Source organism: Scyliorhinus torazame, chromosome 5 (assembly GCF_047496885.1).
Source record: "Scyliorhinus torazame isolate Kashiwa2021f chromosome 5, sScyTor2.1, whole genome shotgun sequence".
Classification (NCBI taxonomy): domain Eukaryota; kingdom Metazoa; phylum Chordata; class Chondrichthyes; order Carcharhiniformes; family Scyliorhinidae; genus Scyliorhinus; species Scyliorhinus torazame.
In genome coordinates, this window is record NC_092711.1 from 294,741,475 (window position 1) to 294,766,976 (window position 25,502).

A 25,502-nucleotide genomic window follows, 5' to 3' on the forward strand; every position below is an offset into this window, starting at 1 on the left:
CAATTCATAAGGTGCCCATTTGTAACTATGTAGAGTCAGACGTAGCACCCACAAAAGCAGAAAAATCACTTGATACATCCAGATAATTTTGTTATGTCAACTGTCACAATGTAATTTTGGGCTCCAGCAAGTTTCTGAAGTTTGTTGCTAACTTGGAGGCTATTATTCGCATGGTACCTATACTGGTCCTTTATCAGAACGGCCCCATTAGTCCCATCCCCTGCTCTTTCCTCACAGCTGCCAAGTTTTTTTTTTGTTTCAAGTATTTATCCAATTTCCTTTGGGAAGTTACTGCTGAATCAGCTTCCAGTACTCTGTCAGACAGTGTATTCCCGGCCATAGCAACTCACTACTGTGTGAAAGGTTTTTTCCCTTATGTCAGTTCTGGTTCTTTTGCCAGTTATCTTGTCAGGTTGCCAACCCTTCTGCCACTGGAAACAGTTTCTCTCTATTTACCCCATCAAAACCTTTCAGGGTTTTGACTACCTCTACCAAATCCTCTATCAACTATCTTTGTGGTAAGAGAACAATCCAAGTTTCATGTAACTGTGGTGCCACCTCTCTGGTACCATTCCAGCAATTGTCCTCTGCATTCTCTCAAATGGCTTGACATTCTTCCTTAAATATGGTGCCAAGAACTAATTACAGTACTCCACCTGGGGTCTAACCAGTGTCATATAAAGACTTAGTGTAACTTCCTTGCTTTTGAACCCTCATCTCTACTTAAGAAGCCAAAAATCCCATATGCCTTTTGAACCAACTTCTCAAATTGTCCTACCACTTTCAATGATTTGTGTATTTACACCCCCAGTCTCTGTTCTTGTAGCCTTTTGAAAATGGTACCATTTATTTTGTTACCTCTCTTCATAACACTTCCCTGTGTTAAATTTCATCTGCCCATTTGACCAGACTGCCCAAATCCTTTTCAAGTCTGTTGCTATCCTGCTCACACTTATTTGCAAGAAAAACTCATATTTATCAACTCACTGTGGGGAATGCAACTGCAATTTATAATTGAGGCAGTCTAAAGGAACATAGGTTCAGTAATAATTGGATAATTCCACAAAATGCACCCCCGGCAGGAATCGTGTAGGGAATGCAAGTCAGAGGAGCATCTTCACCAAATGGACTGCGGCAGTTCATGAAGTAGGTACACAAACAGTTTCTCAAGGAAAACCAAAAATGGGCAATGCGTGTTGGCCTCTCTAGCAACTCCCATATCCCAGTGGTGTTTACTGATAAAGGTAGGGCTACAAACTTTAGTCCCAATCCTAACCTGCACTCCCTGTGGGCAAAGCTCCCCTCCCGCAGTGCCTCTTCTATGTTAACAGAACTCATTCAGCCAGAAAATTGCAGCTGAGTCCCTTTTGGCAGATCCCTTGAAAATTACATCGGCCTATTGCTCTTTACAAAATCTTCCAAGTCACTCAGTGCATTTTATGACAACTATTTTTTTTTTTAAAAAGAGATTCCCGAGTACCCACAAGTTTGAGTCCCAGTTGAGCTGGTTAACCTCAAACAAGTAATAATTAGCTTCAGAGTCCACGGACTAGGGATGAAAAAATCAGCCCAATTTCTCACATCACCGCCTCCTGCTGGAAAGATGGAATATGTGCATGTCTAAATGTGCACGGGCGTGTGGACAATACATGACTAACGAGTTCCATGATCAGTTGGCCATCTGACACGAGGATCAGAAATGAAAAACAAGGAAATACCATTTGGCTGCCTGTGGGATCAGAGTCCACAATGTGTCTGCACATTCAGCAGAAGAAAAAGCATTGCAACAGAATTCCCATTCCCAGTCCCTACTGAAAAGTGCACACGTGTGGTCTCAAGTGTGGATGTTGGAATATTTCCAAACAAATTCATTTGCAAAAAAAAAATAAACAAAGTGAGATCATATTCATGACATTCAGGTCTGAGCAGGTGGAACTGTAACAGTAGAGGATGACTTTGGGCTTCACTGCCAGGTTCACAGATCACAGAACAGATCACAGAATTTACAGTGCAGAAGGAGGCCATTCGGCCCATCCAGTCTGCACCGGCTCTTGGAAAGAGCACCCTACCCAAGGTCAACACCTCCACCCTATCCCCATAACCTAGTAACCCCACCCAACACTAAGGGCAATTTTGGACACAAAGGGCAATTTATCATGGCCAATCCACCTAACTTGCACATCTTTGGACTGTGGGAGGAAACCGCAGCACCCGGAGGAAACCCATGCACACACGGGGAGGATTTGCAGACTCCGCACAGACAGTGACCCAAGCCGGAATCGAACCTGGGACCCTTGAGCTGTGAAGCAATTGTGTTATCCACAATGCTACCGTGCTGCCCGATATCAGCAATTTTCTCACTACTGTGCTACAGGTATTTGCGAGGTGTGTCTTTAATCTTCTGCAACACTTATTCTCCATTAACTGCAGTTTTTTTGATTGCGAGCAATAACTAGCGCCACTATGCTGTAGTTCCCAGAGGTCCAGGATTGATTTAATTAAGGCAAAAACAAAGTAGTTAATTCTCAACAGTCCTGCAGTGCGATCGAAGAACTCCCCACCAAAAAAACCCACATATTTTACAAAAGGAAAAGCTATGAAAGTTTATGCTAACAATAGAGCAGCTGACGTCATCTGTGATGATAATCTCTATTTTTGTCAAGTCTCCTGTGAATCCTATTCCTATGTGGTTCAATGCTATGGGTGCCATGATCTGAGATCACATCTCCACTTCCAATTGTCACTGGAGTTTTTTTTTTTGCAGTGCATTTTAGACTGAGCAGTCAGAACGGCAGAGAAAGGAAAAGGGAGAGTGGAAAAAAGTAACACAAAAGCACATCAACGAGATGCTGAGAGTGTGAAAGACAAAAACGAGTGCACCACAAAAAAATGTTTTTGTTTCTCTTGGGGGGGGGGGGGGGGGGCACTAATGTTTCCCAATACGAATTAGAATTTATGTTCTCCTGCTTATTTCGTATTATTGAACGATGCGTAAGGAAGTTGTGAGTATCCATTACATCACTGGGGAAACCCAGCTCAGAGGGGCACTGGGAGACAGAAAAACAAGGTGCAGCTGCAGGCAGGAGAGCTATTTCACTAATTTCACCTTTTGAAAGTGATTTTCAAACTTTTTTTTCCCCGGGACCCACTTTTACCAACCGGCTGACCTTCGGGACCCATGCCGACCTTCGCGACCCACGCCGGCTGACCTTCTTGACCTCTGCCGGCTGACCTTTGTGACACACCATTAGTGCTTACATTTAATGTGACAGGTCAGCCTGCGTGGTCCTCACAATCTCACTTGTTTTGTCATTCAATGTTACATTTTTGCTAAGAACTTCAGCTGACGATTTAAGCTCTCGCTGCATCTTTTGAAAAAAATCAAGAGATTTGTCCTTGAACTCGCCATGTCTTTGAAGTTTTGAGGGTTTAAACTTCCATTTGCCTGCATATAACACACACGGGCCTTGCATCCTGATTAGCACTGGCAAATTCACAATGCCATACCCCAAGAAATCATCTTTATACTGCTTTGTTCCTAATATCCGTTTCTCATTAATGGGTTATTCACCAGAGGCCCTGGAGTTCTGGATACAGCTCATGGCAGCACTGCTTTGTCCTGCCGTGGACTCTCCTGTGCAGCTCTCTCCAGCAGATTCAATTGTGAGATCCTGGCCTATTTGTGTCTCTGGCCCTCTCTTCCTTATTACAAACTGATCCATCTTCAGTTCTTCACACTGTCCTGTTGCCTGCTTACCAGCAGGTACGAAATGGAGGAATCTCTCCTCTGTGATTTCACGCCCAAAGCACAGACCTACAGGGCGCGTGATGCCACTATACATGCTGGGCGCGTGATGCCACTATACATGCTGGGTGCGTGATCTGCTCTCTGCCGCCGCTTCTGGCCGGAGCAATCCAGCGTTCGCATTTAAAGCGGCCAGCATTCTCAACTTAAAAGTCCATCACTGCTGGCACTCTGAAAAGCCGGTCGCGGCCATTGGGCACTTCTCCTGCGATCGGGAACACTTGTTTTGTCATCGAGCGATTGATCACTCCGTGCCCCTCCCGACACTCACCCGCGGGTCCCCACCCTGAGTTTGCAAACCTCCCTTAGTGGGTTGCTGGGAGCACAAAAGGATCAAGGAACAAATCACAACACCCACAAACTAATGTACATGCTACATCAGGCATGGTTCAGCAAGGAATTTCTTAAGGGAGGGAGTTCCAGGCTATATTACTCCATGGGCAGACGTGGCATGGCATTCTCTCTTCTGGGGACTAAGTCCCCACACCGGCGGGAAAACCGGCGCCAACAGCCCCAAAAGTGAGGAATTCTCCGAACTTTTGGGGGCTAGGTGGACGCCGGAGGGGTTGGCGCTGCTCCAGCTGGCGCCGAAGGGCCAGCGCGAGTTCGCGCATGCGCGGAACGGCCGGTGTGATCTCGCGCATGTGCAGAACGACCGGTGTATTTCCGCGCATGCGCTGGGGGTTCTCGCCGGCCTCCGGGCAATGTGGCGGAGCCCTACAGGGGCCCGGCGCGGAGGAAAGAAGTCCCCCCACGGAACAAGCTCGCCCGCAGATCGGTAGGCCCCAATCACGGGCCAGGCCAACGGGCTCGGACCCCCCCCCCACCGAGCACCGCCCCCGCACATTTACCTGCCAGGTCCCACCATGCATGAGGTGAGTAATTCACGCCGGCGGGACTGGCCAAAACTGGAATGCCGCTCGGCCCATCCGGGCTTGTGGAATCGGCGGGGGGGGGGGGGGGGGGGGGGGGGGGGGGCGCTGTCAATGGCCCCCGACCGGCGTGGCGAGAACCTCGCCGCCGCCCTAAAATTGGTGCCGGAGAATAGGGCAGCCAGCGCCGGGGCGGCAGGGCGGGATTCGCGCCTCCCCCCGGGGATTCTCTGACCTGGCGGGGGGTTGGAAAATCCCGGCCATGATGTATGAAGATCTCCCACTGGTATCTCTGTGGATTACTGAGAGTGACTTGCAACAGAACTAAATTCTGAGTAATCGTATCAACAAGTCTGCATCTCAGGCTTAACCATTGCCCATTTGAGCACAGCTTGTGCTCCCCCCCACCCCCTCCACCCCTGATTGAATTCTAACCCTTGAGAGCTTTAACCAATATATTCAACAAAATCCTCACTCCAGAGACTGGAGCTGTTTGATTATTGAAGGGCATCGCAGTCCTGCTAAAACGATTGCTGAATTGATGCGAGTTTCTTAAAAAATTTAACGCCAGACTCCCTGATGGCTTGATGGATAAGTACAGCGCTTGGTATGACGATGACTGCATAGTCCCAGATTTGCACCCCTTCCCAGCTATGTTGTGGTGTTTACTTTCAACTGGGAAAGCAGTGGAGGAGCTCTATCTCTTTTCAGTGCAATTGGGCAGCAACGGGTGAGAAATCAGCCAAGAAAAGAAAGATAGACTTGCATTTATTTAGCGCAATTCACGACCACCGGCCATCTCAAAGCACTTTACATCTAACAAAATACTTTCGAACTGCAGTCACTGTTAGAATGTAGAATAAGCAGCAACCAATACACGCTTAGCAAACTCCCACAAACGGGCATGCAATAATGACCCTATAATCTTTTTTCCGTGTGTTGTTGATTGAGGGGTAAATATTGGCCAACCCGCCAGGGATAACTTCCCCGTTCTTATTCAAAATGGTGTCATGGGATCTTTTACATCCACCCAGCTAGCAGATGGGGCCTCAGTTTAACGCCTCATCTGAAAGATGACACATCCAACAATGCAGTGCTCCCTCAGTACTACACTGGAGTGTAAGCCCTGGTTTTTGTGCTCAAGCTCTGGAACTTTGTGATTCAGGGGCAAGAGTGTTACCAACTAAGGGCCTGTTCCTGTGCTGTATGGTCCTTTGTTCTTCTTTGAGACTATCCCTAAATATTGTCAAGTGGGAAAACCTGATTCCAAAACTTGACCTGTACTGATCTACATATGGGAAACTAGCTATTACGCACCCTGGTTGGTCCTGCAACTCCCCCAGATGACGCACATGTATAAATGGGGCAAGGACTAGATTATGCTCAGCTGTGTTGTCCCCAATAATGAATAACCTCACAATACCTAATGGCAAGTGGGGCTATTTTGTTGAGGCAGTTGCTCTGTTGGTAGCAATCTTTCCTGGGAGTCAGAAGGTTCCAGGACACTGAAGGCTACACTTTCAAAGGGGCTGCCTTTCGGAATAGACGATAAACCAAGACCCCATCTGCCCTCCGAGGCAGATGTAAACATTTTGAAGAGGAGCAGGGGACTGATCCCCTGTATCCTGGCTAATATTTATCCATCAATCCATCTTTGTCACATTGCTCTCTGTGGGATTCTTGCGGAGTGTTAACTAGCCGCTGGGTTTCCTACATTGCAACAGTGATTACACTTCAAATAGTACGTCATTGGTTTAAAGCACTTTGCAACGTCAGTGTTCGTTAAAGGTGCTATATAAATGTAAGTCTTTCTATTTCTACTTTTGAGGCACTAGAAAATTTAGACGCAATATTTTAGGGGTAAATAGGAAACTGAAAAAGCTCCATTACATAAATTGTGATGCAGCAAAAACGGAGTAGAAAGTTGTCCCCGTAGCTAACATGTTGGCTCTGGAATGGGTTGTTCCAAGATGCAAATTAGCTAGTTTCCCATATGTAGATCAGTATAGGTCAAGTTTTGGAATCAGGTTTTCCCACTTGACAATATTTAGGGATAGTCTCAAAGAAGAATGAAGGACAATACTGTACAGGAACAGGCCCTTCGGCCCTCCAAGCCTGTACCGGTCATGATACCACCCTTGGCCAAAATCCTCAGCACTTGCTAGTGCCGAATCCCTCCATACCAATCCTATCTATGTATTTGTTGAGATGCCTTCTGAATGCCGGTAATGTATCTGCTTCCACAACCTCCCCTGGCAGTGCATTCCAGGCGTAAAAAACCTGCCACGCACATCTCCTCTAAACTTTGCCCCACGGACCTTAAACCTATGCCCCCTAGTGACTGACCCCTCCACCCTGGGAAAGACCTAATGAAAACAGTCCAAGTCTATTCAGCCTCTCCATATAGCTAACACCGTCCAGACCAGTCAACATCCTGGTAAACCTCCTCTGCACCCACTCCAAAGCCTCCACATCCTTCTGGTAGTGTGGCGACCAAAATTGTGCGCAATATTCCAAGTGCGGCCGTACCAACGTTCTATGCAACTGCAGCTTGACTTGCCAGCTTTATACTCGATGCCCCGTCCAATGAAGGCAAACATTCCATATGCTTTCTTGACTACCTTGTCCACTCGTGTTGCCACTTTCAAAGATGTGGACCTGTACACCCAGATCTCTCTGACTTTGCACATTCCTAAGTGTTTTGCCATTTACTCTACATGTTACCCCTCGATGTTACACCTACCAAAATGCATTACTTCACATTTGTCCGGATTAAACTCCATTTTGCCATTTCTCTGCCCATGTCTCCAACCTATCTATCTCGCCACCAAGTTCAATTGAGACCATTCCAATGACAATATTCCACCATGACCTAAACCAGGCTCAGAGCAACAGATATCGCAGATGTAAGCAAGTCACTTAATTTGAATTCTGAGCGCAGAATTAAAAGACATTAACATTAAATTGAACATAGGATTTGAGCCTGACAAGACAAGGATTTTAAGTTGAACAGCAGTCTTGTCAAACGTTGCTATGTTGAGCAGAAGTAGAACGTAGAACATTACAGCGCAGTGCAGGCCCTTCGGCCCTCGATGTTGCGCCGACCTGTGAAACCACTCTAAAGCCCATCTACACTATTCCCTTATTGTCCTCTGCTCTCCTTTAGCCCACAGATAAGTAGATATTGTACAGGTTCTCAGATAATGCATTTGATACCACGCTAATAATTATATTTGAAAAAAAATCCTTATAAATATTTGTTTCAGAATAGGATTGATGGTTGCAAGGAAATGTGCAGAGAGATATGATCAAATGCTACATGGAACATCATACTTCTTAATCTGTTGGGGCTGTGCACACGTTATCTGTTGGCAATAATGTAGGGTGTGAGGTTAGATAGATATCTGGAGGGGCAGGGAAAAAGTTGGAAAGGCCTTTCCTCAGGAAATTAAATCGACTGGACAGAGATCACCACCTCATTGTACGTGATAAGTGAAAACCAACAGGCTAAAGCTCTAAACAGCTCTCATCTTTTTTTTAAAAAAAGATCTTATATTAGTCTTATTATTATTATTATTATATTTGTGGAGAAGCCTACCTTCCTTTGCTTTTTTAGTTTGATTAAACTCTTACACAGTCTATATTTACAACAACAGAAATTGCCCGGATCCCCCCGTGCAATTGTTAGCTGGAAGTAAATGTTGCCATCAGAAGTAAAAATTTAAGACAGATTTTCTTCACTACTTGGAAACTTTCTTCAGTGCCATTTTACATTTCTTTCCCAGTAACATTTCCGTGATGAATATATCAACATGATTTCTATTATTACCTGTTCCAACTGAAGCTGAATTTAGGGAAAGGACTATGGCTGAAAAAACAACCCTATGGCTGAGGATAATGAGCCCGTCCCTTGGTTTGCTGCTTTATAAGTCCAAGATCAGCGACAGGACTTCGAGGAAATGTGCCGGGTTTTAAGAATGACACCAGACACTGTTGACTCACTTCGAAGCTATATTCAGTGTCACCTCTGACTGAAATCTTACACTGCTCTTCTAAATACCAGAGTATCCAGATATTACACTGGATGAGCTTTCAGGCCCAGTATGTAAAGCCCTCATTAGTTAACTTTGCACTTTCTCCCTTCCTCTACCATTCCTCCAATCTGGGTTGTGTCTGAAGAGCGTGCTTTAAGCTAGAAAACACCAGGATAAATTATTGATGGTTACAGGTCTATCACTGGTGGTGAAGGTTCTGGAAGCATTCTGAGGTAATAAATTCAGAGCGTCACACATTAAGTACAATTTTTCCCTGCGGTACAATGGCACCAAAATGTTAAATAAGCCGGTTGATAATATGTTCAAGGGGTAAGAAAGTGCAGCAACCCGCAACATCAAAGCCCAAGAGGCTCACAAACGTTGTGCAGACTCAAATGTTGTAATTCTTTATAAAATGCATGGCAGACACGAACACATTTAAATTCTTAACTCTTAACCATTTTCAACCGAGATTTATTTCAAAAATTGACTATCCTGAAATTTCAGTAAGTGGAAAGCAAACAGACGAGCAGTACATCAGTGACATAGAGAAGAGTGTTAAAGTTTGTTTAAGCCATCATTACCAACACCCGAAAGAGGATTAATTTGGAGTCTATGGGCTGGATTCAATGGAGGTCTTGACCACTGGCTGCAGAGATGGCGGAAACACGGTGCCTCTTTCAGGGAAGGCCCACTGAATTAAGCACCATTCAGTTTCTTAAGTGGACAGCGGTGGGTCGTTCCTGAGATCAAGGACCCCAGGGGCGCAAGCCAAATCCCAGAGGCACCTGCCAAATCATTTATTGAACAGCAGTAACACCATGGAGATGCGGGCTGCTGCTGATAACACACCCACCCAAAACCAAGAATTGTTGCTGGATCCCAGGCCATAGGTGTGGTGACGGAAGGTGTGGGTTACTGGATGGAGATCATGGGGAGGGTAATTGGCAGCAAGGGCACAGGTTTCTCTCAATAGTGCACCCCCACCTTTTCCTGATGCTGAGTCCCTTGGTGCGTTTGAACAAGGGACTGTCATCGAGGAACTGGAGGGGGTTGGTCCGGGGTGGGGAGGAGCATAGGGTGTCGCTTTATGCGGACGACCTTCTGCTGTATGTGGCGGACCCGGTGAGAGGAATGCCAGAGGTAATGAGGATCCCTAGGGAATTCGGGGACTTTTCGGGGTACAAGCTCAATATGGGGAAGAGCAAGCTGTTCGTAGTTCAGCTAGGGGACCAGGAGAGGGGGATTGGCGAGCTCCCACTAAAAAGGGCGGAGAGGAGCTTCAGATATTTGGGGGTCCAGGAGCTGGGGGGCCCTGCATAGGCTTAACTTTACAAGGCTGGTGGAGCAAATGGAGGAGGAGTTCAAGAGGTGGGACGCGTTGGCGCTGTCCTTGGCGGGTAGGGTGCAGTCAATCAAAATGACGGTGCTCCCAAGGTTATTGATCCTGTTCCAGTGCCTCCCCGTGTTTATCCCGAAGGCTTTTTTCAGGCGGGTTAACAGGAGTATAATGGGGTTTGTGTGGGCGCGAGGGACTCCGAGAGTGAGAAGGGTGTTCCTGGAGTGGAGTAGAGATAGGGGGGGGGCTGGCGCTGCCCAACCTCTGTGGGTACTACTGGGCCGCCAATGCGACGATGGTGCGCAAGTGGGCGATGGAGGGGGAAAGGGGCTGCATGGAAGAGGCTAGAGACGGCGTCCTGTGTGGGTACGAGTCTGGGGGCGCTGGCAACGGCACCGCTGCCGCTCCCTCCAAGGAGGTATACCACGAGCCCGGTGGTGGTGGCGGCCCTCAAAACCTGGGGGCAGTGGAGGCGGCATAGGGGGGAAGTTGGGGCCTCGGCGTGGACCCCATTACTGGGGAACCACCGGTTCGCCCCAGGAAGAACAGGTGGAGGGTTTTCGGGGTGGCACAGGGCAGGGATACGAAGGTTGGGGGACCTGTTTGTGGACGGGAAGTTCGCAAGCTTGGTTGAGCTGGAGGAGAAGTACGAGCTCCCCCCCCCCCCCCCCCCCCCCCGGGGAACACCTTCAGGTACTTACAGGTAAGGGCGTTTGCCAGATGGCAGGTGGTGGAATTCCAGCGGCTACTGCCACACACAGTACAGGACAGGGTGCTCTCGGGGGGGTTGGTGGGAGTGGGGAAGATCTCGGAAACTTACCAGGTGATGCAGGAGGAGGAGGAGGCCTCGGTGGTGGAGTTGAAAGGTAAGTGGGAGGAGGAGGTCGTGGGCAGATGCCCTAGGCAGGGTGAATTCTTCCTCTTTGTGCGCGAGGCTCAGCCTCATACAGTTTAAGGTGCTGCACAGGGCACACATGACCGGGACAAGGATGAGCCGGTTCTTTGGGGGTGAGGACAGGTGTGTTAGGTGCTCAGGGAGCCCAGCAAATCACACCCATATGTTCTGGGATTGCCCAGCGCTGGAGGAATTTTGGAAGGGCGTAGCGAGGACGGTGTCGAGGGTGGTAGGATCCATAGTCAGACCGGGCTGGGGGCTCGCAATATTTGGGGTGGCAGAGGAGCCGGGAGTGCAGGAGGCGAAAGAGGCCGGAATTCTGACCTTTGTGTCCCTGGTAGCCCGGCGAAGGATTCTCCTTCAGTGGAAAGATGCGAGACCCCCAAGCATGGAATCCTGGATCAGCGATATGGCAGGGTTCATTAAATTGGAGAGGGTGAAATTCGCCTTGAGAGGGTCGGTACAAGGGTTCTTTAGGCGGTGGCAACCGTTCTTAAACTTTCTGACAGAACGATAGACATTGGTCAATGGCAGCAGCAGCTCGGGGGGGGGGGGGGGGGGCGGGGACGGTTACTTTATTTTTGTTTATGTTATTTACACTGGAGTGCCTGAGGGGGTGTATACACCGGTTGTGTTAAGTCGGGGTGTTAGTGTTAATTTATTATTTATGTACGGGGGGGATCCCGGGTTTGGGGGGTTGCTTTTTTAGATTGTGTTTTGTACTTAACCCTGTTGGGTTCTTTTTTCTTTCCCATTTTGTTATTGATATTTTATGAAAACCTTGAATAAAATTTTTTTTTAAAAAAAAGAACAAGGGACTGTCCTACCCCAAACTCCGGGAGCCCACAAGCAACACTACATGTTGTTTGCTTGTCATGCTCCACGCATGGTGAGACCCCATTAATCTTCCCACTTAAAGGCCTCAATTGATGGCAGGCTAGAAGGTCATTCATGGGCCTTTCCACCATGGTCTTAATCAGGGTGGAGGTGGGTAGGCAGCAGGGTCTGCACCTGCCACCCTCACATCTGATTAAAAATCCCTGCTACAAAACCTGCCATGGGGGAGAGCATTAAATTCTGCCCTATTTCCTTGGTATATACTGTACACAGAACGCTGGTGGTCAGGACTTTCATCCAGAATAACATGAGAAAGCACTGGAATTTATAGAGCCTCATTCATGACCTCAGGACATCTCAAAGTGATTCACAGCCAATGAATTATCGCAGTTGCAATATAGGGAAACAGTATACAGATTTCACAAGACTTTAAAACATTCAAGCAATGTTATCTCAAACTTGTGCTACAGTGCTATTCTGCATTGCATTTACATAGAACTTTCCTTCGCAGGAGATTAAATGGCTGGACAGAGAGTGCTCGATCAGGTTGATTATATGGTTTTAAGAGAATGGACTTTATGGATCAAATGGCCATCTTTTTGTTCCATGTCTTGTTCTTATCTTTCATTTTCCAGCATATTTACTAAAATCTCCATGTCAAGGTGTTTCTTTTTTTGTCCTCCAGATCTTTGACATATGGAAATCCATCACCTTGACCATTCAAACCAAAGTACAGAGAGAGAGATGCTTGACAGGGAATTGACAGTCATTCACCATTGGGAAACATCGCATGATCCCAAACACAGGGTAGAAGGGAAGAGACAGGGTAGAAGGGAAGAGACTTGCAGTTGTTCAGTGCTTTTCACAATCATGGGCATCTTAAAGCGCTTTACAACCAATTAAATATTTTTGAAGTGTAGCCAATGTTGAAATATAGGAATATGGGTGGCACGTGGCTCAGTGGTTAGCACCAGGACTACGGCACTGAGGACCCGGGTTCGAATCCCAGCCCTGGGTCACTGTCCGTATGAAGTTTGCACATTCTCCCCATGTCTGCGTGGGTTTCACCCCACAACCCAAAGGTGTGCTGGTTTGGTGGATTGGCCATGCTAAAATTGCTCTTAATTGGAAAAAAAAAATAATTGGGTACTCTAAAAGTTTTTTTAAAAAAAGGAAAAAAAATAAATATAGGAATATGTAGAGTATTCAAGTGTAAGAGGCCGTGGTGAATACAGGGATCTTGCTGGTTAACTTAGCTAATTCTGTATAATCAGCACATGGCTTCATAGTGCTTGTTCAGTTCAGACCATCCAAGCCACGAGGGCATTGGTTTACAGGTTATCTCCAGAAGACTGAGGTAGTCCTCTAGATTACCCCTCTAGGACTCACCAATGTGCCAGGCGAGGTATCAATCAGTAATGAAATCTTGGGGTAGCATGGCAGTGCAGTGGTTAGCACTGCTGCCTCATGGCATTGAGGACCAGGGTTTGATCCTGGCATCGGGTCACTGTCCGTGTGGAGTTTGCAAATTCTCCCCATGTCTGCATGGATCTCACCTCCACAACCAAAAGGTGTGCAGGGTAGATGGATTTGCCACTCTAAATTGCCTCTTAATTGGATTAAAAAAATATATATTTAATGGAATCTTGAAGTATTGCGGACCTCTTGACTCAATCTGCCAGAGAGATCATCTTGGTTTCTACTTCCCACTGCTAAACATGGCACCTAAGCATCAACTGGATCCTGTAAATCAACCCCCCCCCAACAACACCACCCCGACTCCCTCACTGGAACAGTTATTAGTTCATTGTTGATCATCAGGAAGCATTAAAAAATATGTAGGTCTTTTAAAGTGGGTTTGCCCTCATTCAACGGTGGTGCCTTCTGGCTTTAGAAGCATAGAATTTACAGTACAGAAAGAGGCCATTGGGCTCATCGAGTCTACACCAGCCCTTGAAAAGAGCACCCTACTCAAGTCCACACCTCCATCCCATCCCCGTAGCCCCACCCACCTAATCTTTTGGACACTAAGGGGCAATTTAGCAGAGCCAATCCACCTAACCTGCACATCTTTGGACTGTGGGAGGAAACCGGAGCACCCGGAGGAAACCCACGCAGACACGGGGAGAAAATGCAAACTCCATACAGACAGTGACGCAAGGCTGGAATTGAACCTGGGACCTTAGAGCGGTGAAGCAACTGTGCTAACCACTGTGCCACACTGTTCAATTTTATTCCCCAGCACAACCTCTCACCATAGCAAAAATGCTGTGGCAAGCCCACTCTGCATGTTTACTAACCCCTGGTCCAAGGGAATGAGTTGAGGCAGTGAGGGGAGGATGAGGAATCAATTGGTACTCTTTCTCCAGTCACCATCATCCCCTCAGTCCAGGAGACCAATCATCAGCTCATTTCATCAACTCCACAATTAAGCAACAACAAACCCCATCCCCCAACAAAGAAAGAAGTCCAACCTTAGATGTCGTCTGTATCAGAAAGCCACCAGAACCGTTGTGTAAATAATAAGTCGAGGAACCTTGCTAGTATTGCATTCAAAATCTTGACTATGCAAGAGTCATAACACAAACCAACAGTTCGATGTGCATCTGCTAAAATAAATGCACTTACTGCACCCACAACTCTAACAAGATCAATATGTTTGGGGCAGCACGGCAGCATTGTGGATAGCACAATTGCTTCATAGATCCAGGGTCCCAGATTCGATTCCGGCTTGGGTCACTGTCTGTGCGGAGTCTGCACGTCCTCCCCGTGTGTGCGTGGGTTTTCTCCGGGTGCTCCGGTTTCCTCCCACAGTCCAAAGATGTGCGGGTTAGGTGGATCGGCCATGATAAATTGCCCTTAGTGTCCAAAATTGCCCTTAGTGTTGGGTGGGGTTACTGGGTTATGGGGATAGGGTGGGTGTGGACTTGGGTAGGGTGCTCTTTCCAAGAGCCGTGTGCAGACTCGATGGGCCGAATGGCCTCCTTCTGCACTGTAAATTCTATGATCTAAGCTTGGGATTCATTCCTACCCGTTATCGTGAAACTGGCACCTGGCCATCAAACTGTTTCATATTGTCCAATACAACAAATTTGATGAATCTCACTATGGAATGAACAAGTTACCACAGCTTCAAGATATTTATTTCACGGATGCAAGGCAAACCAGACTTTGAGGGCAACCTCAATCATTTTACAGCACCCTTTTCATGAAGCCACAATATGGGATGTCAGATGTCTGTCATCAGTGAAGGACACCTTCTGTTAACACGCTGCTCCTCAAAATGTCCACCTGTATCAGACAGAAATACTGGGTAGCCATGAAGCTGTAGCAGATTATCCCAACAGCAATATATTTCAAAAGTCAAGCAGCCAACAGCAAACCATCAAAGCCAAAGGATTACAGCAATCCTGTTCCTAGAGAAGCGTTCCTAAAGGAATGCAGTTGTGTTGAAGAAAATGTTCAATATGTTTTTGCACGCTTATGAGCTACAGGTCCAATAAAGTGTGGCCAAAATGATCATCGCACCATGTTACAAAACACCGAACAAAGAACTGGACAACATTAGTTAATTATTTCAATTATAGTTTCATACAGCTTCTATTAAATATTTACAAACACAATGTGAACACCCAGAATCATTGTGCCTTATAGGAGCTAAAGCAGAACTCATGAAATTGAAGTATGTAACTCAAAAACAGACCATACCCTGGTAAGTAAATTGGTAGCTGCGTCGTGGTGAATGGAGGTGCACATTTTCTCACGGGTTGCATTCAAAAGACACAACAGGCCCCGCGGTTCTTTTGGTTAATTGGACATTGTTACAAAATGACAACCTGCAAAACGTGGGACAGAATGGAGAGATCACACTTGGGAGTACTGTGTACAGTTCTGATCTCCTTACCTAAGGAAGAATATACTTGTCTTCCAAGGGGGGTGTCACAAAGGTGCAATAGATTTATTCCTGAAACAAGAGGGATGTCTTATGAGAAGAGATTGAGTAGAATGGGCCCATATTCCCTGGAGTTTGGAGATCTCATTCAAACGCTTGGAGGGCCAAAGGGCCTGTTCCTGTGCTGTACATTTCTTTGTTCTTTGTTCATACAACATTCCTAGAGGGCTCAATAGGGTAAATGCGGAGAGCCTGTTTCCTCACACTGGAGAGTCCGAGGCCGGGTGCCATGGTCTCAGATTAAGGTGTTGGCCACTTGAGGACTGAGATGAAGAGAAATCTCTTGTGAGTCTTTGAATTTCTCTACCGCACAGGGCTATGGATACTCAGCTGATAAGTACATTTGAGACCGAGACCAATAGAATTTTGGGCACTAAGGGAATCAAGATAAATGGGATTGGGCAGGAATGTAGTTGATTCATTCAGCCATTATATTTTTGAATGACAGAGTAGTTTCAATCAAGGGTCCATATGGCTTTTCCTGCTCATGTCTCTTATATCCTGACCGAAGAAATTTGAAGCTCTAAGCACTTGACCATCTCAGTCTACACCCAAACCCAATCCATTCTCCACTAGATATGCAAACAAGTAAAAGGTGCTTTGGTGTACAGATCATACTGCTGTTTCAATTATTCCCCTGTGCTTGCTAAGCTGTTGAAAACATTGGGCACAGTGGGATTTTCTGCACCCGCCAAAATAAATGGCTGTTTGAACGGTTTGTTGCATTTTACAGCCCTGCCCCCACCACGATGAAGCTGTAACGTTGTGCCCATTTTCCTTTTTGTCCAACTCGTATGGTTAACTGACATAGCGGTTGAATAAAACAAAAGATCACATCATTATGTCATTTAGTAGTGAGAGTTGTTCACTGCATGAATGGAGGTTACTTATATATGGATGGAGGCCAATGATTGGATGGTTACTTGAGCAATTATAAAGACACTGACATAGGGCGAGTCAAGCCAGGAGATAATACACCTGTAATGATTCACTCAGTGATTAAACCTTTATCAAGTAAAGACGGGATCTGGTTTCTTCCTTCACCAACTAGCCATCAAGAGTGTAGCGGTTATGAAACTGCACTTACAATCTATGAGTCTATGAGTTCATGGGGTGGCACGGTGGCGCAGTGGTTAGCACTGATGCCTCACAGCGCTGAGGACCCGGGTTCAATTCTGGCCCCAGGTCACTGTCAGTGTGGAGTTTGCACATTCTCCCCGTGTTTGTGTGGGTCTCACCCCCACAACCCAAAGATGTGCAGGCTAGGTGGACTGACCACACTAAATTGCCCCTTAATTGAGAAATTAAAGAATTGGGCACTCTAAATTTATTTATTTAAAAATGTTTATGAGTTCAAATCTTACCATGATGAGTTATGAAATTAAATTAATAAATACGACTATTATGCAAAATGGTATGAAGAAACTATGGAAACTGATGGAATATCCTAACTGTCCTTCAGGAACAGTGGGGTCTTCATATGCCCTTGAGGAGGCTTCACTCAACTGAGTGTAATGGAGCTCATGACTTAGTGGTTCATTGCCTGGCCAGTGATTTGTCTTGTATGGGGCACAGGTAAGCGCACTCGCAAAGCTCCTGGCAAAGGTGGGGGACTTGGTGCGAACAGGTTGGATCCTTGAAGAATACTTCCTTCCAAAACAAACAGCCAGCTGGCCAAGGTTAAAGGGCTTTTGATGAATTGTTGTCAACCTGAAGCAGTTTCGTCACAGATGCTGCCGTAGTATTTATTTTTATTTCAGATTTCCAGCCCCTGCAGTATTTGTTTGCCAGGTCTGGGCAGCTCCCCACCTTGCAGATGGATGCTGGGGACTTTCCAGCGGCATGGGCCAGATGAGAACCAGAAATGCAGTCAAAAGTCGTGCTTGTGTACACTTGTCCTGTGAAAATGATATGCCCCGCAAACTCCGCCAGGGTTACAACCCGGGAAATATCTGGGGCCTTCTTTTATATGTGTTCTTTGCGTAAGAATGAGGTTAGCATGGCAGCATTAATTGCCCAACTCTCGCTGTCGGAGAAGTTGGCAGTAAAGTGTCTGTTATTTCTAATTGAGAGTCTGTCAGCAGACCTAAGACAGGAGATTAACCAAAAGCTCCACCACAAGTATTTTCAGGGCTTGCAATAATAGTCACTATTTACAAAGCATACTGAAGTCACCCAAGAGTGGAAAACTGTTACTGCGCCAAATCATCTCCAGTAATGCATCCCAGAGAATTGGGAACAAGGGTTCATTGGGCTGATTCTGCTCAAGTCTCAGTATAACCATTTTGGTGTATTTACAGCATGCACTGTATTAAGCAGTTATAACGGATTCCTGAACAGTGGCTAAGTCGGTGATTAAACAGCAGATTTTACTGGAGATAAGGCAAACTGCCATTTTCTGCTATATTTTTTCCTGTGCACTTAATGGCACATCTGAAGAGGAACAAAAAGAGAAACGTGCTCGAAATACTCAACAGGTCAGGCACATCTATATTTAGTATTTCCCTCATAGTTAGACCAACATTAGATAAATTACCCCAGATGTGCTGCACGATATATAAAGTAGCTGAAATTTACAGAATGATTCGAATTCACTGACAAACTTTGATGCAATTGTAGAATATATCTGGAGGAGGCATGCAAAGGCTTCAATATTTGCACAAAGGGACTTTATGGCTGACGATATAACTGAAGGGTACACTGTATATAGTGCACCAGTTATAAAAACAAGTGTCAGTAAACCAGCTCCCAGGCACTTTAAGGAAATGAGGAACCATGGCAGAAATACATTTGTCAGAAAACACCAGAAACAAAAACCAAGACACAGGGTCATGGATTCCTATTTCAAACGGGGAATGTGACTATGGTTGGAGAAACGGGGTGGGAAACAGAAAAATACTTTGTAGTAACCCACAAATGTCAAGCCGATTGAAAGATCCCCTTATCCACTTGCATGGCCAATCCCACCAATCGGCTGGGTTGATAACTGACCCCAGTCGACTTTCATTTTAACACCAGCATCAAGGAGCCAAGAGGATGTCAGTACAGGCTTTTCTCAAAATCAACCACCAGAAAAAGACTTGGCGATAATCATCCAAGCAATTATCTTGTGTAGTGCCGGAAAGGGATGTTGTTAAAGCTTTTTGTCTTGTACTCATCAGGACAAACACAAGAATGCCAAATTTCAAACAATCACAAAAGTTTATAATACATTTATAAGGCGAGAAAAGTGCCGATTGGTTGGTGAGTCAAGTCTGATTGCTTTCTTCATGGGGATGCCTCGGACAATGGGGAAACTACACACGCTCCAAATTTCTGGGTAATCCAAAAAGGGTGCAAGGTTTGAACAAATTCCTTTTATTTGCAGAGAAGGGTCCCTACATACGAATGTGTATCGTGCTTGACTGTTTGGTTGCTAGTCTAGCTATTAGCGCACTCAGGATTGTTCAGCAAGAGCTGCCCAATCGCAGAATCACACCTAAATTGGATGTGGTGTCTTGCTTGTTAATTAATAAGTAGAGATCCGTTCTCTGTGAACAATAGGACTATTTTCAAGCTTTGCGCCTTTTTTGAATTACCCGGAAGCATGGAGCCTATATTCCCCATTTATTTCTCCAGGGAAACGCCAAGACCATTCAGAGTTGATTTGCCAACCAATCGGCACCTACTTTTCTCCTGTATAAATTGTTGTGTTCTTTTGAAATTTGGCCTTCTTATGATCATCTTTATGAACGCAAGCTGAAAAGCTTCAACAACATGTCTCTCTTTTCAGCAATGATCTTGTACAAATTTATGTTTTGATATGTAACAATACAAGCTCTTCCTTGCTGGAGAAAGATTTTTCCTTGACATCTGCACCTCCTCCATCTCTCTTGGAGGGGCTAACTCTTCCTGGAGCTGACAGCCTTCTTGGATGTCACTCAACTAGCCATTATTCACACTCGAGTTTAGACTCAGCATTGAGGATGCTCCATTCACAATTTTCAGCGGGAACAACTAAATTGCAACTGTTTTTCTCACCAACACTGTTGTGTGGAGGATCATTTCTTTGTTTAATACCAGCAGAAGCCAAGAATTTTCCTGATCTGTGTAGCTGGATATTACCCCAGTGATGGATTTATTAATGGTGCCTTTGAGGGAGCTGGAAAAAGTATTAACAATAATCTTTTCTAACAGCTTTATAACTAAAATCCCTACAATACTTATTTTGTGTGTTGTGCCATTCATCACAACAGTGAATTTCTAGTTTGATTTGATACAGTTTCCTGATTAAGTAGGTCTGAACCTATCAACAACAATAATAATGGCTTATTTAATGGCTTCAGTGAAAACAACCAAATAAATTATAATTTATAATGGATATTTTATATGAGTAACATCAGAAAGTTGGTGGTCAACTACATTAAGTTGATGATTGTTATAAACTAATGTCCAAGACTGGGTGCAGAGACATCATCACTACAAGGACTGTCTACATTGAGTTGCACATTACCCAAAGTTGAACTCGAAGGATTCCCAAAATTTCAGACATGCTGACCATCAGAGGACTCATTAAGACACTTGATGCAGACTAATGCTGCCAAGGGACCAACCAAAGCCAATTCTGTCCCCATGCCAATTTGTATCAAGTAATACAATATGCAGTTCACATAAATTCTACACACCATTCAAAACATTCATGGTGCTCCAAGGCTTTTGGATGCTCCTTGCCTGTCTCAAGCTCTGGGTGGGTGGCTGAAATTGAATTGAAGAACTCCTGACCCCCATGGCTGATGTGTCACTTCACGTTTTCAAGGTGCCCAAGAGGCCCCATCCTTCGGTAAGGTAGCCGGGGAAGGGTCCTGCAACTAAGCTTAATGTCCCAAAATTGTCTTTTCCTGGCTCCTTGGACGTTGAGGAGGTTAAATGGCAGTAGTGTCCATCCTCTCTTTCAATTTTTCCTTTTGCCTGGTGATAGTATTTTCTTATGAAGGATTAGGTGTGGATGACTTCGAGAATGTGGATGATCTGTGTAGATATGAACGTATGACTTATGAATATATGATTTTGACTGTGTGTGATATGAGGGTTAAATCTGAAAATATGAAAGGGCAACGCAAGATATCATACTATTTTCGATGACCAAATTTTGTGAAATGAAATCAAATGTCAATTATTATAAACACATTTGCATTCTATCCTACTGTATTCCACATCATAGTAACCTAGTCTATATGTGGTTTGAAGTTTTGGACAGTGAACTACATGGTATAATAATTTGTTAAGAAAACCTACCAGAATTGGAAGCTGTGTTGGATGGGTCGTCTTCCTTGCCCATCATGTTGAAAACTGCATCAGTTTTTTCTCATCAGCAATCAGTTCCACCCAACACTCTCCTCACAACCTGGTGAAGTACTTCCACCAATTTTTCTCAAACCTTTAATAAGGGCCTCATACAGGTTATGGCGATGGCCTTTTTTCCCCTCTTTAAACCGTCTGATTTTTATTCATTTAATTTGACCTACTTTGGGTAAATTGTTTTCAAGAAGCCACTGTTTCCTTTTCTATTCCATCTGATTGTTAAATATACAAAGCTTCTCTCCCACAAACATGGCTTGCATATTTGCTTTTCCAACATTTGCCTCTGGTGGGGATCAATTGCTTGTGTTGGTGAGTCAGGCCTTAATGTGTTCAGATCACGTCCAATGCATGTCTTACATTAAAAAAAAGAGTAAGAAATGTCATGGCGAAGAATAGGCTATTCAGCCCTCCAACCCTAGTCTCTCCAGTGCTCTAAATCTTTCATTATAGCATCTAGCCTCACGTTGTACGTTTCTAATGTTTTGTCTTGATCATAAATGGTAATTATTATTAATGAATGCATTTACTCCATGCTAACAGCTTGGTGCTAAACATGTTAAATTAGTATGTACTAACTGTCGCGCCAGGCTAAGCTCTAGTAGGCAAGCAGAGCCCACCCTCAATATTTAGAACAGCAACATACATTCCATATTCTTATTCTACAATGAATGAAATGTGTAATTGAAATATCAGATTTGGGAATCTTCTTGAGAATAACAAAGCCTTGATCAGCACAAAAGGGTGGGATGATATGATTCCCACATATCGGGACTATAATCACCATTATGTCAGTGCCAAAGGCTCGGCCCAATAGCACAGTATATAAATGTATTACCTACTGTAGAGCTGTGCCACACAGATCTGTTGGTTCCAAGATTTGATTCTCGTTTTGTGCTCAGTTCGATGATCTAATTGGGATGGTCATAAGGGCACTGGAACTGGTTAAACTAGGCACAGTGAAAATTAACCAGATTTTGTGCTCCTGATTGGCATTCAGTGACCCTGGTTTACAGACTTGAATGCTGGACGAGGACTAGATTGGGGTTGGCTATGATGTCATCCATTTAAAAGGCCTGGTCAGTATACATGTCAAAGATCACACACAAAGAATACTCATTTGCATGAGGTACCAGACAGTTCTGGAGCCCATAAAAATACAGAGTAGCATGAGTCAGCACCTTCAGGATAAAACTGGGCATTGAATTTTTTTCCTAAAAGGTCGGTGGGAAAACATAGAAAAGGGAGGGGAATGGCGATGGTTGCCTGAAGGGATGGTGAGAGAGCAATAGTGGCGCAATTTTGTTTACAGCTAAAGGGTGCACCCCCTTCTTCCACCACACCAGCTGACCTTCAAACAGAATCAAGGTTGTTTAAACCTCAAGCCTATTGCAATGGGCTCCAGGTCCGAAACCGTCACCCCCAAAATCCTTACCCAGTTTAGCTTCCCCTCTGGTGCTTCTATCCTTTTAAGCGATCAAAACCTAGAATCCTGAAAAGACTGATACGACTGACAACCTGTGCAGTCCAGAACTGGTCAAGATGTAGAATAGTGGGGGGGGGTTAAATGCGTCCTGTGACAAAGGTTCATTGAAAACTTCAACTCCCTTAATAATTAATGCTCCCAAGTCGCAAGACACACAAGTGGGAAAATTGATGCCTTGTAAGAAACAGATTTTTAGGCAATCCCTGCTTCCATATTAGAAATTGGATGAGTCAGCTCTTAAGCTGGACGGTCCAGTCCAAAACAGGACTGGCGGTGATCTTAATCAGCAGGAACTAATAAACAAGCAGCACTTCACCAGAGCTATGTTTCAGTCCCACTTTCTAACAATCCTCTGCACCAGGCCTTTAATTAATCCACAGAAGCAGTAACTGTTAAAAAGAAAACCCAGCAGATTCAATACGAAATTTCGGGGACGCGGCTCGGTAAGAAAACAGTCCCAATATATTTCTTAAAACCCTGGACTCCATTTGTGACAGGCGCGCAAGGGGAAAAAAAAATTGGGGAGTGAGAAATCAGGATGAGCGCACAAAAGGATGGAGAAAACAAACAAGAAGCAGGGATAAGCAACTGCAGAATGCCAAGTATTCTTGACAAAATGCCCCACGGACGGCAATAAGTTAAGCTGGTGCTGTTTTCCTTTGGCCCCTCGTTTGATCACAGAAACTTAAAAAAACACCCACACAGAGGGTAAAAATAAAAAAAGGCTCTTGTCTCTCTCACCTCTCCACAACCTTAATTTCAAATTCCAGGGATTTGTTTTTCCTTTTCTCTTGTTTTCCCCGCAAAAAATAAATAAAATGCAATTGTGTGGCCACAATAAATCTATTTGTCTGCCCTGGCACATCAATGTGAATGCACAAGCATTCTGTCAGTGGGTGAAAACTGCAGAATTTGGCAGGTTGAAAAGCGGGGGGGGGGGGGATCTGCAGCTTTAAATGAAATCACAAAGGGGTCTGGAATAAATCCAGCAATGATGTAAACAAGCAAATCTCGACTAGAGCTCCCCCCTGCCCTGGCAGAACACACACTGCAGGGCAGGGCTGAAAGAGAAAAACAACTTTGATTGGCATCGATGTTGGGCCAAATGCTTTCTTTGCAAGCAAAGGGGGGGGGGGGGGGGGACCTGTAAAGTAAAAGGAAGAGGTGTGTTTTTTTTTGAGAACCCAGATGGGTGATGCCAACAGATTGCAATTTCAATCGATTGGCCAGGGGGGCCACCCGCAGCACAGGCAGGGATCATTCATATAGACCTGAACTAAAATGGAATTGGGACATTTGAAAAGAAAGCAAGACAGACAACGGGACGTGTTTGCTGCCCTCGGAGCAGGAGTTTTAAACACTTCGGTGCGGTGGAATTCGCAGTTAATTTTAGACCCGACTATTTTTACGTTTTGCGCTTGGAACTGCACCCCCCCCCAACCTAAATGCAATCGAGGGGGTAAAAAACCCTGGGTTTTTTTTAACACATAATTAATGCAGATTTAGTAGGGAGAGGGGGGGGGGGGTCAGCGCAATACCACCATCCCCGGGGGGGGGGAAGAGAATAATATTGTTTTCTTTTGTGTGTGTGATTATGGGCAAGAAGTTTCCCAATCCCCCCCCCCCCCCCCCCCCCCCCCGCATCAAACCCTCCAGTCAGCGATTCAATGGGAAGGATCGGCCGGGTCCGGAAAATGCACCTTTTTCATTGTACCTTTTGTGACTGGAAATCCAGCAGCAAAACAACCCCCCCCCCATGTGTATGATAGGAAGGGAGGAGTGGGGGGGGGGGGGGGGGGAGGCAATAAGGAACAACCGGGAGGAAGACCAAAAAAAAAACGTTCAACTTGAGAAAGAGAGGAAAGCTCAACACAAATGCAATCGGATTGATTATTAACCCCCCCCCCCCCCCCAACAAACAAACAAACACACAAGTTTCATTAAAATTCCCGGGCTCCCTGAAGAAGGGGCGAAGGAAAGCTCCGCGGGAGGAAAAAAAAAAGAAAAGATTTTTAAAGAGAGGATGGGAAAGAGAGATGGAGGGGGTGCTAATGAATCGGACCGGCGGGGGGTGTGGGGGGGGGGGGGGGGGGGTGCTGCTGGCCAGCCTGTCACTGACTGACCCCAGGCTGAGCTGATGGAGAGGTGCAGGGAGCTGCCTCTCGCTCCTCTCTCTGCCTTTTGTTCCTGTCTACAGTGTAGGGTTTCTGCACGGTTACCTGTCTGGAGATCCTCTGACAGCGGTTTAAATACTCTCCCGCTGCCATGTTCTCTGGGTTCCTCTCGTTTTCCTCACTGATGCTGATGATCATTTTCTTTCATTGAGGGGGGGGGGGGGGTTGTTTTTTTTTTTTTGTGCCTCTTTCTTTCTTTTCCCTGATTTCCTCCTCCTCCTCCTCCTGTCTCCCTCTGGTCGGAGCCGGGGCTTTGTCCCGCAAAGCCGCTCTCCCTCTCTCCCGACAAGTCAGGACACAATCTCTCCTTCGGCAGGAGGCGGCAGCCCGCGCGCGCCCACCCACCTGTCACACGAACCGCGCGCCCGCCCGTCACTCAAACCGCCCGCCAATCGTCGGGAGGAAGGGGCGAGGCGGGGCGGGCCGTGCCCCCGCCCTCCACCAATCGGACACCCGTTGTCCCCATCTCCCGCCCCCCCACCAATCAGGGACGCTTCCCCCCCCACCCACCCACCAATCAGAGATGCTCTTACGTCCACCCAATCAGAGACACTCCTTCACCCAACCACTCAGAGACGCTCCTCCATCTGACCAGTCAGGAACGCTCCTCTAGCCCCCGACCAATCGACGACGCTCCTTTGCCCGCCAATCAAGGACGCTCCTCCAGCCCGGCCAATCAGGGACGTTCTTCCCGCCCCCGCCTCTTGACCAATCAGCGGTCCGCCTCCTCTGTATCCGAGAGGAAGGCGGCGCGCCGGCCAATCGGAGCGC

General features: G+C 45.9%; 1 protein-coding gene across 4 annotated transcripts in view; it reads right to left on the bottom strand.

The window, feature by feature from the left end:
- LOC140421222 (sestrin-1-like) overlaps positions 1-25,054 on the bottom strand; it is a 91,199-nt gene extending 66,145 nt beyond the window's left edge. For 2 of the 4 annotated variants that reach the window (XM_072505770.1, XM_072505772.1), the window contains exons 1-2: positions 24,777-25,054; positions 20,399-20,741 (exon numbers count right to left, since the gene is read on the bottom strand). In XM_072505770.1, coding sequence (XP_072361871.1) covers positions 20,399-20,401 — 3 coding nt within the window. In that variant the 5' untranslated portion in view covers positions 20,402-20,741; positions 24,777-25,054. Of the gene's footprint in view, positions 1-20,398; positions 20,742-21,008; positions 21,710-24,776 lie in introns of those variants that run through there. The other 2 variants (XM_072505771.1, XM_072505768.1) reach the window with 2 other exon arrangements.
- Between the last annotated feature and the right edge of the window lie 448 nt (positions 25,055-25,502).